Source organism: Canis aureus, chromosome 23 (genome assembly GCF_053574225.1).
Source record: "Canis aureus isolate CA01 chromosome 23, VMU_Caureus_v.1.0, whole genome shotgun sequence".
NCBI classification, from domain to species: Eukaryota; Metazoa; Chordata; class Mammalia; order Carnivora; family Canidae; genus Canis; species Canis aureus.
In genome coordinates this window covers 23,182,390-23,196,914 of record NC_135633.1, presented here as the reverse complement: position 1 = coordinate 23,196,914, position 14,525 = coordinate 23,182,390, and the positions used below count along the sequence as shown (strand labels likewise).

General features: G+C 36.3%; 2 protein-coding genes across 2 annotated transcripts; one reads left to right on the top strand and one right to left on the bottom strand.

Moving 5' to 3' along the window:
- Window positions 1-1,835: 1,835 nt before the first annotated feature.
- On the top strand, window positions 1,836-2,813 carry LOC144295399 (olfactory receptor 52A5-like). Its single transcript, XM_077867790.1, has one exon. The coding sequence runs from the start codon at window positions 1,836-1,838 to the stop codon at window positions 2,784-2,786; it is 951 nt and encodes a 316-aa protein (XP_077723916.1). The 3' UTR covers window positions 2,787-2,813.
- A 6,820-nt stretch (window positions 2,814-9,633) lies between these two features.
- On the bottom strand, window positions 9,634-10,587 carry LOC144295398 (olfactory receptor 52P1-like). The gene has a single exon (XM_077867789.1). It carries the CDS (start codon window positions 10,585-10,587, stop codon window positions 9,634-9,636), a length of 954 nt encoding a protein of 317 aa, XP_077723915.1.
- Between the last annotated feature and the right edge of the window lie 3,938 nt (window positions 10,588-14,525).

Sequence of the window (14,525 nt, the reverse complement as noted above, 5' to 3'; positions counted from 1 at the left end):
GGAATCCCATGTAGGTAGCTTTTCCAAGGCAGCCTCATTCACTTAGCAACATGGACTTAAAGTTTCTCCAAATCTTTTTGGACTTGATAGTTGATTTCTTATTGTCACTGAATACTTCATCATGTGGAAGTATCACAGTTTGTGTATACATGATAGAGATATTGGTTGCTTCCCAGTTTTGGCAATTGTGAATAAAGATGCTATTAATATTCATGCACAAGCTTTGTGTTTACATAAGCTTTTAATTCACTTGGATAATACTTAGGAGCACAGTTACTGGATTTCATGATAAGCCTATGGTTAGCTCTGTGCACTGTCTCCCACGTAGCTGTGCCATTTTGCATCTTCACCCTTAATGAATGAGAATTCTTGTTGACCCACTTCCTTACCAGCATTTAACACATCAGAGTCTTGAATTTCAGGCAATGAAAAAAGTGTATGGTAATATTGCACTGTTGCTTCGTTTTGAAATTCCGTACCCTAGGATGTTGAGCATTTTTTACGTGCTCATTTTTCATCAATATATCCTCCTCTTGGTTGAGGTTTATGTTCAGATTTTTGCCCATTTTTAATTTGTTCACTTTCTTATTGTTGAGTTTTAAGAGTTCTTTGTACATTTTGGATAAAAGTCCTTTAATCAAATACATACTTTGTAAATATTTGGTCCCTGTCTGTGATTTGTCTTTTAATTCTCTTAACCATGTCTTTCACCGAACAGATGGTTTCCAACTGTAATGAAGATCAACTTAATCAATTTCTTTTTTCACCGATCATACTTTGAAAGTTAACAAAAAGTTGACTGTTGGGGCCATGATCTCCTAGAGGTTATCCTATCCTCTCTTTTAGAATTTTTATACTTTATTTCCCACCTAGAAGTACTGTGATCCACTTGGAGTGAATTTTTGTGAAAGGTGTAAGGTCTATGTCTACATCTATTTATTTTTGCATGTGGATATGCAGTCGTTCCTGCACCATTAGTGGAAAAGATTTTCCTTCTCCGTTAAATTGCCTCTGTTCTTGTGTCAGTTAACTTTGCATATGTGTGTGTCTATTTATGGGCTCTCACTTCTGTTTGTTTCCATTTTGTTCTTCTCTAGTGCCTGTTGCTCTTCTGGGTCTTTCACCTTTCCATATTAAGTGAATGAAGAACAGTGTGTGCATATATGCAAAGTCACCTGCTGGGATTTTGATGAGAGGTACATTGCATATGTACCTCAAGTCTACAAGTGACTCTTAATCATTTTGTTTTCCTTTCCTAAGGACAGAGACATTTAACTTTTTATTAAACAATGAATATTCCTGTATAGATTGTTGACTTTAAGGTATAGGTCAGTACTTTGTAACTACCTATTTTCCATTGGTATGGAATACTGCTCAGAATGGTGAATATTCTTTTTTTTTTTTCTCTCTTTGCATTGACTGCAGACTAATGACTGCCTGTGAATTCCACTTGGATAAAAACAAAATTGATACACGTAACATCTTAAGTTCTTGAACCTATTATAAAACCAAACTAACATTCTTTACCTGACAAATGGCCACAAATGCACTTACAGTTTCAGAAGTGAGTGGGTCTGCTTTGCATATTGAATTGTCCTGTGTATTTGTGTGCCTTCATGGAGAGAGGTAGACACAGAGACAGGGGCAGAGAATTTGGGGAGCCTGTCTGTGCATTCCTAGAATTACACGATCAGTCAACAGCTATGCTTGACAAAATGCCCTTTAAAAACACATTCAATTTCTGTTTCTAGAAATTTCAATAAATCTAGATGAGAACAAATAAAGAGAAACCCAATACAAAATTTGCAACATTAATCAAGCAGCTCTAAGCCAAGATGTCCAAGCTCAATGGCACAATCTTCATGCCCCCGGTGCTGACACTGATTGGGATCCCCGGCTTGGAGTCTGTGCAGTTCTGGATTGGAATTCCTTTCTGTGCCATGTACATCATCGCTCTGTTTGGGAATTCCCTGCTCCTGGTCATCATCAAATCAGAACGCAGCCTCCATGAGCCCATGTATCTCTTCCTGGCAATGCTTGGAGCAACAGACATTGCTCTCAGCACCTGCATCCTACCAAAAATGCTAGGCATCTTCTGGTTTCATCTGCCTGACACATACTTTGATGCCTGTCTCTTTCAGATGTGGCTTATCCACACCTTCCAATGCATTGAATCAGGAATTCTGCTGGCCATGGCCCTGGACCGCTATGTGGCCATCTGTGATCCCCTGAGACACGCATCCATCTTTACACACAAACTTCTCACTCAGATTGGAGTGGGAGTGACGCTCAGAGCAGCCCTCCTTGTAGCTCCATGTCTCATCCTCATCAAATGTCGGCTGAAACACTTCCGGACCACTGTGGTCTCCCATTCATACTGTGAGCACATGGCCATTGTGAAGTTGGCAGCAGAAGACATTCGAGTCAACAAGATCTGTGGTCTCTTTGTGGCCTTCACTCTACTTGGATTTGACATCATCTTCATCACCCTCTCCTACATCCGAATATTTATAACTGTCTTCAATCTGCCTCAGAGGGAAGCTAGGCTCAAAGCCTTCAACACCTGCATTGCCCATATTTGCGTCTTCCTTGAGTTTTATCTCCTTGGTTTCTTCTCCTTCTTTACACACAGGTTTGGGTTCCATATTCCACCCTACATTCATATTCTTCTGTCCAACCTTTACCTGCTTGTCCCTCCTTTGCTCAATCCTATAGTGTATGGGGTGAAGACCAAACAGATTCGAGATCGAGTGTCCAAGGTTTTCCACTCTAAAGATTCATCTTGACTTCTCATTTAACTTTTTCTCAAATAATAAAATTCAATTTGAGAAATAGTAGTTTGGGATCAGGTTTTGTCCTTTCTCAAGTTCATTTATGCTGCTGAAAGATACAGTTCTAGATTTTATGTTGGAGACAGGCTCTCATTCCTATTTAAACCATTAGTATTTATGTACACAGAATCAACTTATTAGTAGATGACATAAAAGAGAGAAAACATGCAGATTTGCTTCTGGTTTAGTCAATCATTAATTTAATTTAATAATTTAATTTAATTTAATTTAATTTAATTTAATTTAATTTAATATTTCAGTGAGGAAATTTCCTAAAAACACAAGTAAATTTAAGTAGTTAACCTCTGAGTAAAACATTTTCATTGTGTTCTTTAAAAACAATAAATTAATTCATAAAGATAATTCCAAGGATCGTGAACTAATTTCTTTTTTGTCTTCTAATTTCAATAATCTTGCTCCTCCAACTCATCATCTTTATCATTTTAATTGTCATCGCCTTTCAAGTTTTCAGTTGTTTTCTGACTTACATTCATCTGACTATTAAGATGAATTATTTTTAAATCCAAATGATTCGGGTTTACAAAAACTTAAGTATCTAGTTACTGAGAGTTCCCATAGACCCCCTACCCAGTTTTCCTTCTCATTGTTATCTTTCACTAATATGTGTTATAGTCCATGAATCAATATTGATACATTATGATTTACTAAAGTCCATATTTTATTAAAATTTCTTAGTTTTTCCCTAACTTCCTTTATTTCCTCAAAAGATCCCATCCTGGATGACACATTGCATTTAGTTGTGAAGTCTGTAAGCTTCTCTTAGTTATAATTTTTGAGACTTTCCTTGTTTCTAATGACCTTGACTACACTGAAGAGTGCTATTCAGGTATTCCATAGGAATCCCTTTCATTGGAATTTATCTGATGTTATGTAATGATTAGATTGGAATTATGTGCTTTGGGGAGGAAAATCATAGATGTTAAATTCCAATTTGATTACATATCAAGGATACTTATTATCAACATAATTGATTGACTGTGTATTTTGAGCATAATTACTTATCTGAGATAGTATTTGTCAGGTTTCTTCAGTTTAATTACCATTTCATACTGTGCTTTTGGAAGGAATATTGCTCTAGTTAGCCCACACTTAAGGAGTAGGGATTTATGTTCCTTCTCCTTGAGGATGGAGTAGATACATAATTTAATAAATTACTTAGAATTCTTTTACAAGGCAATTGATTTATTCTCCCTACTTATTAATTTCTTTAATCATTTATTTATATCAGTATGGATTTATGGGTATCTTTGTCATAATTTGAGTATAATCCAATATTACTTTATTTTTTTTTATTGCTCATGTTGTTTCAACCTGACCGTTGGATGCTCTTGTTCCTTTATGGCTTACCCCTCATTGTGTGTGTGTGTGTGTGTGTGTGTGTGTGTGTGAGTGTGTGACTTTTTGTTTTATGGCATTGGAAGATGCTCCAGGCTAATCTTGGGTATTTCCTGCCTCAGTTCTAGAATTATGATTTCCCTGGGATGTTTTCTTCTTTTTATTGGTGAATAGAATTAGAAACAAAGAACAGGGCCTTAGGTATGCTTTAAGTTCTCTCAGGTGACAGAGCAAGGAATTCTGTGTGTTAGCTAGCCTATGTTCATACACATATCTATAAATATTTCTGTATGTAAACACTTGCATCTAAATTAAGTTAATTTATAGTTCTTACTAATATATGCAACATGAATTTGTTACCACAAGGATCTTTCTAACTACTTCAATTTGCTTATTGCTAAAGTCGCATTCCAACAGTGAAAAATCTGGCTTCAACCATCTGTCACACATTTACTTGTTGATTTCCAATATGCCTCTAAAGCCATATCATAGTTGTTAATCCATGCCCCTGTGAAAACAACTTGACCAACTGGAGTAAAGGGTTTATGAACAGTTCTTTTCGCTTTTATGCCTACATTCCATTCATTTCCAAAGTAACTTATGTCAGTATCTTTTCCCACCATCCCATTCAGTGAAGCTATTCAATGCATTTACCAAACAGGTAGATTATTTTTTTTATAATCTGCGTTCCTTCTTGGAATCCTCTAATTTGCTAAATAATTATTTTTTAAAAAAAATTATCTGTTATTTTGAGAAATAGAGAGAGAAAGAGATTGAGAGTTCAGGAGCACAGGACAGGGAAGGGCAGAGGGAGAGGGAGAAACAGACTCCCCACTGAGCAGGGAGCCCAATGCTGGCTAGATCCCAGGATCCTGGAATCATGCCCTGAGCCAAAGGTAAATGCTTAACTGACTGAGCCACCCCGGTACCCCTAAGTAATCATTTCTTATTTATATATATTAATATCCATTCTATGTTGTAAAGTTCTTTTTCTAATGGTGTACAATATCATGTACTTGCCATCACAGTATCATACAAAAGACTTTGATCTACCTAAAAATCACATGTACTTCACCTATTTATCTGTAGACAAATGGTTTTATTCTTTCCTTCAAAATCTGTATATCTTTTATTTTTTTGTGTGTTGCATTATAGTTCTAGCTAAGACTTGCAGTATGATGCTGAATGGGAATAGTGAGTGGTGGCATATCTGCCCTGTTGCTCACTTTAAAGGAAGAGCATCCAGTTCCTTGCCATTAAGTATGATATTAGATATAAAGTTTTCTGTAGATGTTCTTTACCAACTTGAAGAGTTACCCTTTCTTTAGTCCTGGTTTGCTGAGAGGTCCCCCACCCCCACTGCCAGAAATGGGTGTTGGATTTTGCCAATGCTTTTACTGAATCAGTTGATATAATAATATGATTTTTCCTCTTTAGCCTGTTGATGCAAAGGATAACATTAAATGATTTTTGAATACTGAATATATTCCCATTAGTGGTTTACATATTTACTTTGAATTGATATATCCAAGTGTAATGAATTTTAAAGGAAATTGTCATAACTATAGATATCAGTTAAAGAGTAAAACGATTAATTCTTCAAAGGAGACACTTCATTTTGGTATTCTATATGTCCACTTTGGCCATTGAAAATTTTATGTGTTCTTGGAACTAAACTCTAAAATAAATTTCACACATAAATGTGTATATATGGGAAATACTGAGTGATAAAGTAGACCTTTATCTTTTCTAGCGTTTTCCCATATATGTTTCTGTGGATTTTATAATTCTCATAGAAAATTTTGATCAAAGGTTTAAAGCTTAAGAGCAGATCAATAAAGATAATAGTACAGGAATATAAGACATTATGAGGGCAGCCAGGGTGGCTCAGCGGTTTAGCGCTGCCTTCAGCCCAGGGCCGGATCCTGGAGACCCAGGATCGAGTCCCACGTCGGGCTCCCGGCATGGAGCCTGCTTCTCCCTCTGCCTGTGTCTCTGCCGCTGTGTGTATGTGTGTGTGTGTGTATGTGTCTCTCATGAATAAATAAATAAAATCTTAACAAAAAAAAGACATTATGATGCAATTAGTAGTTCTAAATTATGTACCAGTCAATTTTTTAGGTAGAAGGACAGACAGGAAGTAATTTAAGCTTTTTTGGTCATGTGATCTCTGTCCTAATTATTCAAATTTGCCAGTGGAGGGCAAATCTTCCATAGACAGTACATACATTCATGGATATGGTGATGCTCCAATAAAACTTTGTTTACAGAAAGAGGCAGCATGCTGGATTTGATCTGTGTGCAATGATTTGTCCCATGGATTTGACATATTCATAATCTATGTGATTGATTAAGAACAGTGGTAGGCTTTATAAATACAAAATATAGTGTAGCTGTGTAATTCATAAGTTCAGGGTTTGGACTAGGTTTATCACCTGAAACCAGTGTCATCCACTATACGAAAGATTGTATGGACTTTTCACCATGACCATTGTACTATTCTTTGTTCCCCAAGGTGACCAATGACCTTCATAGTGCCACACACCAGATATTCTCTTATTGGATGTACCAACTGCTTTTTTAATTGTATGTTTTTCCTTGAAGCTTTTTTTCCTTTTGTTTTTATAACATCACTGTCTTCTGCAGGCATTTTTATTTTTTTTACTACGTCTATTCACTTCTGTTGAGATGTTACCTCTACTTGGAAACCCTCCCCCTATTACCTGGTAATGTTACCATCACTCTTCAATGCTCAAATCAGCCTTTCCTTGGCATCTCCTCCAATATTCTTCAATTAGAATTTTCTCAGACTTGATGTTTTTCTCTTGTTTGATAACCATCTACGTATTTATTTTTAAAGTGGGCTCCAATGTTGGGCTTGAACTCATGACCCTGAGATCAAGACTCGAGCTGAAATCAAGAGTCAGATGCTTAACCAATGGAGCCACCCAACACCCATCATCTACATGTTTTTAACTATATTATATTTAATTGTTTGTCTACATTATCTGGGATGGCTGGTGAATTTTATTTTCTCTTTACTTACTTAATATTTTTTTACCACTTAGTTTCTCATGTATCTTTGCCTTATATTTGAAAATAAATCCTCTATGACATTAATTGTTTTTGTGTAATTTATTGCAGTGACTTGGCATGTGATTCACTGAGAGAAGAAATTTTTTAGAATGGTTTGGGTGGGGGAATAAGTGCAGAATGTCCACTTTGGGGCATGTTAAATTAAAGAAATAGGATCTCCTAGTAGATATACTCAGTTGGGAGCTCTATGTAGACATTTGAAAAAATAAATTTAATAATGATCTTCATATTTTCTTTTTTTAAAGATTTTATTTATTTATTCATGAGAGACACACACAGAGAGAGAGAGAGAGGCAGAGACGCAGGCAGAGGGAGGGAGAAGCAGGCTCCATGCAGGGAGCCCGATGTGGGACTTGATCCCAGGTCTCCAGGATCATGCCCTGGGCAGAAGGCAGGCGCCAAACCGCTGAGCCATCCAGGGATCCCGACCTTCATAGTTTCAATACCTATCATAGCAGTGAGAATTGGTGTGTTTGGAAGATTGTGTTGACTATTGTGAAACTGTTTCATCCGTAGTCTCATTGAATTCTTACTTTAACACTATGAAGTTTAAAAACTATTTTCCACACTTACAAATGATGAAGTTAGGATTTATAATGTTAAAAATAACACTCACTTAGCTATCAGTTATGGAAACAGTATTTAAACTTGAGTTTGACAAACAAGAATATGGCTGTAGATGAAACATCTAAAAATGTAAAGTTTTGAGGAACTAATTCATTTGAGAACAAACAAATGTTTATGAATAGTCCACAAAGAATATACCAATGTTGATCAAAACCCAACAATTTCTGATTCAATGAACACTACATCCCATGATGATCTAAAGTAAAAGAGGATTTGAACAGAGCATTCTATAGATATGTCCAATGTAGTTTCTTCTATGTTCCATGCATAGTAACATTAAACTTAGAAGTGAAACATTTTCAATTTCAGCACTGAATGAATGTGATCAAAACAAATTGATACTGAAGGAAAAGAGGGAAGAAATAAATTTTTTAAAAAATAAAAAGGAGAGGGGAATGCCATATGGGTAAATAGTATTTTCAGAATCTTAGAGTTTTCATTAAGTTTTGAAACTATATATATATATATTTTTAATTTTAAATTTTTATATGTATATTTTTATTGGAGTTCAATTTGCCAACATATAACACTCAATGTTCATCCCATCAAGTGCCCCCCTCAGTGCCCATCACCCAGTCACCCCATCTCCCTGCCCACCTCCCCCTCCACTACCACTTGTTTGTTTCCCGGAGTTAGGAGTCTGTCATGTTTTGTCACCCTCTCTGAGTTTTCCCACTCATTTTCTCTCCTTTCCCCTATAATCCCTTTCACTATTTTTTTATATTCCCCATATGAGTGAAACCATATAATGATTGTATAGTAATAGTGTTATGAGGCCGTACTGATTGGACAGTTTTCTAGTAAAGTAGAAGCAATTCTTGCTTGGGGTGTTGTCAAGATATTGCAGTAGATTTATCACTTATAAGGGATTTTAAAGAAACTTAAGAAATATCTACCACAATATAGAAAAGAAGAGGAGATGTAGGAGGATAAAAAATTAAAAGGTTTAGAGGAATAAGCTTCCATATTTATAAGGCAAGTAAGTATAAGCATATTAGTGGGCAATATTGCATAATACAGAGCATGTATTTTGAAAACCAGAGTCCCTGGGTTCAATTTTACATTGCCTTGTGCTAGGGGAGTTACCTTTATGCAATTTACTAAACCTTTTTGTGCCTCAGTTTCCTACTTGGTACGAGGAGAATAATAATACTACCCACATCACAGTATAGTTTTGTGGACTAAAGGAGTAAATAAATGTAAAAGGCTTAGTAAACAGCCAAACCCACAATGATCATTATGTGACTGTTAAGCCATTATTACAACTGTTATAACTGAAACTTGAAAATGACGACTTTTACTGAAGAATTTTAATCAGTACATGTAAGAGTGTGAATTGGAAAAAAAATTTGTTTTCATAAATTACATTGTCCAATATACTGAGAACTTTTAAATTATTACAAAAATTAACCTAGTTATTTCACATTTGTGAATATCATGAAATATTATTCATAAATATAGAATACAAAATAATGTCAATAATAAATAACAATTATTGCAAGTATTTATTGAACGCTTCCCATGAAGCTTATTTCCAAGAGAAAGAAAGGGAAATATTAAAAAATGAAAAAAGAGAGAAAAATGTACAACATCAAATATCCCTGCTGAGAAATAAAACTGAATTGAGAAATTGTATGTTGGGGACAAAGTTGCAACTATTGTTAATGTACCATGATTTCATAAAACAGAATCTGCCAATACGGGTTTGTATTTACATCATATTTTAGTTTCCAGAAATAATCTTGTTTGAGAGGAAGAGACTGACCACACGGTCACGAATCTGTTTGGTCTTGACACCATACACCAGGGGATTGACTGTGGGAGGCACCAAAAGATACAAACTTGCAAAAATTATATGAATGCTTGAAGGTACCTTCTTGCCAATGCGGTGAGTTAGGAAACTAAATAGTGCAGGTGTGTAGAATCCAAGTAGAGTGCAGACATGGGCAGCACAGGTGCCCAGAGCTTTAGAGCGGGCATTCTGAGAAGATAGCCGGAAGACTGCCTGAAGGATCTTGATATAGGATGTGGCGATGAGCCCTAGGTCCAACACCATCACTGAAAGGGCCACAGAGATTCCATATGCTCTGTTAATGAGGGTGTTGGCACTGGCCAACTTCACCACAGCCATGTGCTCACAGTAGGCATGATTGATAACATATTTAGTGTAATATGGTAGCCTTTTAATAAGAAGAGGACAGGGCAAAACCATAAAGGTAGCTCGGATCACACCAGCTAGACCCATTTTAGTGACCATTGGTGTTGTCAAGATGGTTGTATAACGCAGTGGGATACAAATAGCTACATATCGGTCGAAGGCCATGGCAACCAAGAGGGCTGACTCAATTATGCAGAATGTGTGGATAAAATACATTTGTGCTAGACAGATACTAAAGTCAAACTTGTGAGCATCCAACCAGAAGATACCCAGCATCTTGGGGGCTGTGGAAGAGACAAGAGCCATGTCATTCACTGCCAGCATACAAAGGAAGAAATACACAGGCAGGTGGAGGCTGGGTTCTATTTTGATGGTGATGATGATTACACTGTTCCCCAGCAGGGCCAGGGCAAACAGGAGGCAGACAGGGATGCCAATCCAGCAGTGAAAAGCTTGCAAACCAGGAATACCAACCAGGAAAAAAGATGAGATGTAGCTATGTGTAGCATTGTCTGCCATATTAAAACTGGAGAGTTTGCATGCTCTGGTGCAAAGTAGTGAGGCTAGTTTCCTATAGGAAGAAATCAAGTTGACAGAATAATTATTTATTTATGGAGATTCCAGGCACACTAAAATAGCCTATGTGAAGGGCTGACTCTTCTCTAAAACTTCTGTAAGTTGTTGGGTTAATCACTTCCCCGTTATGGACCCCGGTATCTTTATTTGCAAATAAGATGGACTTCTTTTTAAATTTTCTCTTCTCTGTTCAGTGTTTTTTCTGTTCTAGTTTTATATTTCCATTATCTATTAAGTATACAAGCAGTGGTAAAATTTCTGCTTCTTTGTGTCTAGGATTTTTTGAATTGTGTGATATAGACATCAACTTTGCTTTAAGAAAGACAAAGGCCACAATAGCCAAACTGTGGAAGGAGCCTCGGTGTCCATTGAAAGATGAATGGATAAAGAAGATGTGGTCTATGTATACAATGGAATATTCCTCAGCCATTAGAAATGACAAATACCCACCATTTGCTTCGACGTGGATGGAAGGTATTATGCTGAGTGAAATAAGTCAATCAGAGAAGGACAAACATTACATGGTCTCATTCATTTGGGGAATATAAAAGATAGTGAAAGAGAATAAAGGGGAAAGGAGAAAAAATGAGTGGGAAATATCAGAAAGGGAGACAGAACATGAGAGACTCCTAACTCTGGGAAAGGAACTAGGGGTGGTGGAAGGGGAGGTGGGCTGGGGGTGGGGGTGACTGAGTGACGGGCACTGAGGGGACACTTGATGGGATGAGCACTGGGTGTTATTCTATATGTTGGCAAATTGAACACCAATAAACAATAAATTTATAAAAAAAAAAAAGAAAGAAAGACAAAGGCCACTGCTCTCAAGGAATTTTCAATCAAGTGTGAACATTCATGCAGGCATACACAAACACACAGATGCACACATGCATATATACAATGATTTGCAGGTTATACAAAAGGCAATTGTAATTTTAACAATATGGTAGACCACAGACAACTTAAATAATCAGGAATGCATAATAAGAAATTCAAGCAGCTTAAATATAACCAAAATTCTTGTGAAGATTAAAAATAAAACCTTATTCTCACCCATGACTAATGCCTTCTTATTTCAGAAAAGATCTTAAAGATAATCAGAAGGAGGACAGGATATTAGAAGCATGTATCAAAAGTGAGGGGTATTAGCTGAAAATAGTAGAAAAACACAGATCTGTCATCAGAATTTTAAATTAATATTGTCCAGAACACAAGTTGTTGTTTTTTTTTTTTTTTTTTTTTTTTGCCATGGCTATATTTCTACAACTTTTTATGTAATTCTAAAACAAGTAAGTACCTAAAATACTGCATTGATCAATCCACCCAATTTTTTAACTGTATACTGTGTTTCAAATAATGAGGAAAAACTGTTTTTTTTTTTTTCTGAGCTATCCAAAAACAGTTAACTGTATGCAACATTAGATGCTGTTACCATATGCAATTTTTAAAAAGGTTTACATGAAACTTAATTTAGCATTTTAAGTGATGGGGGAAAATTGAAAATAAGTTACCTGCCTTGACAATTATTTTTCTTTTTTGAAAATTTCATTTCCTCATTCCTTCAGATAATTTAGACATTGCTATCAACACACATTTTTAACTAATGGAAATAATATAAGTCCATTTGGCATTCTGCTCCCCGGATTCCTGGCCTTGACCCTTGCTTTGCAACCTGGCTAATGACAGTGAGAGCAAAGTAATTCCAATCCAGTACTCCAGGTCTCAGTGCTACAAGCATCTTTTCATGATCCCTCACTGGTCTTGTCCTTTTGTTCCAGTAATGGCCCTCAAACCCACTTCTGAGGATCAAATTTCCTCCTAAAATAGCAATTCAGAAATTCACACGCTCGTCTTCATACGTTGCCTTTTTAAAAATTTTTAATTGTTCCCAATATCTACTCCTGAAACTCATCTGATACGCAAGTTCAATAAATATTAATAAATATTCCTATTGGCAATACCTCTTGGTTTGAATTTTCATGTAATATCTGTTCAGAAAAAAAACATTCTGGTTATAATTAATGTGCATATTCTCCTCTTAAGTATATGCTATTCTGGACCTATGTGAGTAAGTACCTGAGGTGTTTCCATATAAGAAAGTGAGAATTCAAATTTGAGTTAATCATTATAAATATTTCAGAAGAATTCAGAATTTAAACATTATCCAGAATACAGAGACCCAGAATTTTGGATTGTCACATTGGATGTGAGCTCCATAACCTCAGGTAGAGATAAGAATTTGGGGCAAGAAATTGGGAATATTGAACATTTAAATTATAAAAGATGTTTAAGTTTAATAAAAAGATCTTTATAGGTTTGTAGGTTTTTCCATGTTCTTCCATTTAGGAAAACCAAAAATTCAAGAGGATGTTTGGCAGAGAACTCAGTATACAGCAAGTGAGTAGTACATCTAGAAGTATAAACATGATTTCTAGGTAGAAAAAATTACACAGAACGAAAAATAAGCTTAATTGCTTTGTGATACATACATACTTAGTCATAAAAGTAGGTCTATAGGCATCAGTAAATTTACTTATAAGGCAATACTAAGGGGTGTCTGGGTGGCCCAGTTTGTTAAGCCTCTGTAATTGGTTTGGGTCATAATCCCAGGGTCCTGGGATTGAGCCTTACCTCAGGTTCCCTGCCCAGCAAGGAGTCTGCTTCTCCCTGCTCATATGGCCCTCTCCCACACCCCACCCCCATCTCCAACCCTACGCATGCTCTCTCTGGCTATTTCCATCTGTGTGATAGATAGAAAGATAGATAGATGATAGAAAGATAGATAGAATGTCTCTCTCTCTCTTTAAATAAAAGACAATACTGGGAGAAAGAGGTTAAGTAGTTTCAATTTAGAGAGAGGCCAGGCTCCTGGAATGTGTAACTCAGGGATCTATAGGGAAACAACTCCAAGAACATGGCAGCCTATTTTGAATGAGGTCAATAAGGTTGCTTATTACCTTCTATTTACCAGACAGATTGCCAGGGAAGTCAGAAAGCCTGCCCACCCCTCTAGCTTCCTGTTAGTTCTGATTTTGCATTTGTTTCTGAAACATACAGATACCATGTTCCTTCTGCCTCCCAACTTTAGCATTTTACCTGCATCAGGGTTAGTTAGCCGAATCTGTGGCCTGCAATCTGCCCCTCCAGAGAGCATGATGCTAGTAGAGCATGCAATGCTTTCTATGTTCTGTTTTATTATATTTAGCATGTTTATACCATGACTTAAATAATCACAGTTGGAGATATGCCACACGATGTTCACTGTTTTCCTCAAAGCTCCCCCACTATCTGCCTGTCTCTCATTTGTTGGCAACAGCTGTCACATGGTCCTTTCAACCAAAAATCTCAGAGTTATCCTTGACCCTTTGCCCTTTAAAACCTTAACAGTACAATCAAGCAGCCATTATATCTCACTGAATTTAATGATTTGATATCCATGAAATTCAGCATGTCATTCATCCTTTCCTCTATCTGTGACATTTATTAACTCCCATAAAGTCTGCGGCATAGCCTCCTAATTATTTCTCCTGTTTCTGGCTTTTCTTTATAAAGTCCACCTCCTCACATCATCAATTATCTTTTAAAAGTCAGATATGATTATTTTGCTTAAAGTCTTATCATTAAAAGTATTGTCTTATTCCAAAAAATGTTAATTCACTCTATGCTTTTTTTGCATCTCTCAAGCTTCCAGTCTTGCCGTTACTTAGTTTCAGAGTAACCCAGAACTTCTAGCAGGTCTGGGATCATACAATATGGTTTTATTCTTTATGACTTTAAACTGTCTCTACATTTGGACTTGATTAATTTTTCCCTCATCTGCTTTATAAACTTTAATCTGTCTTTTCAAATCCTGTTGAACATTTTCTGATTCTCTCAAGTGCTTG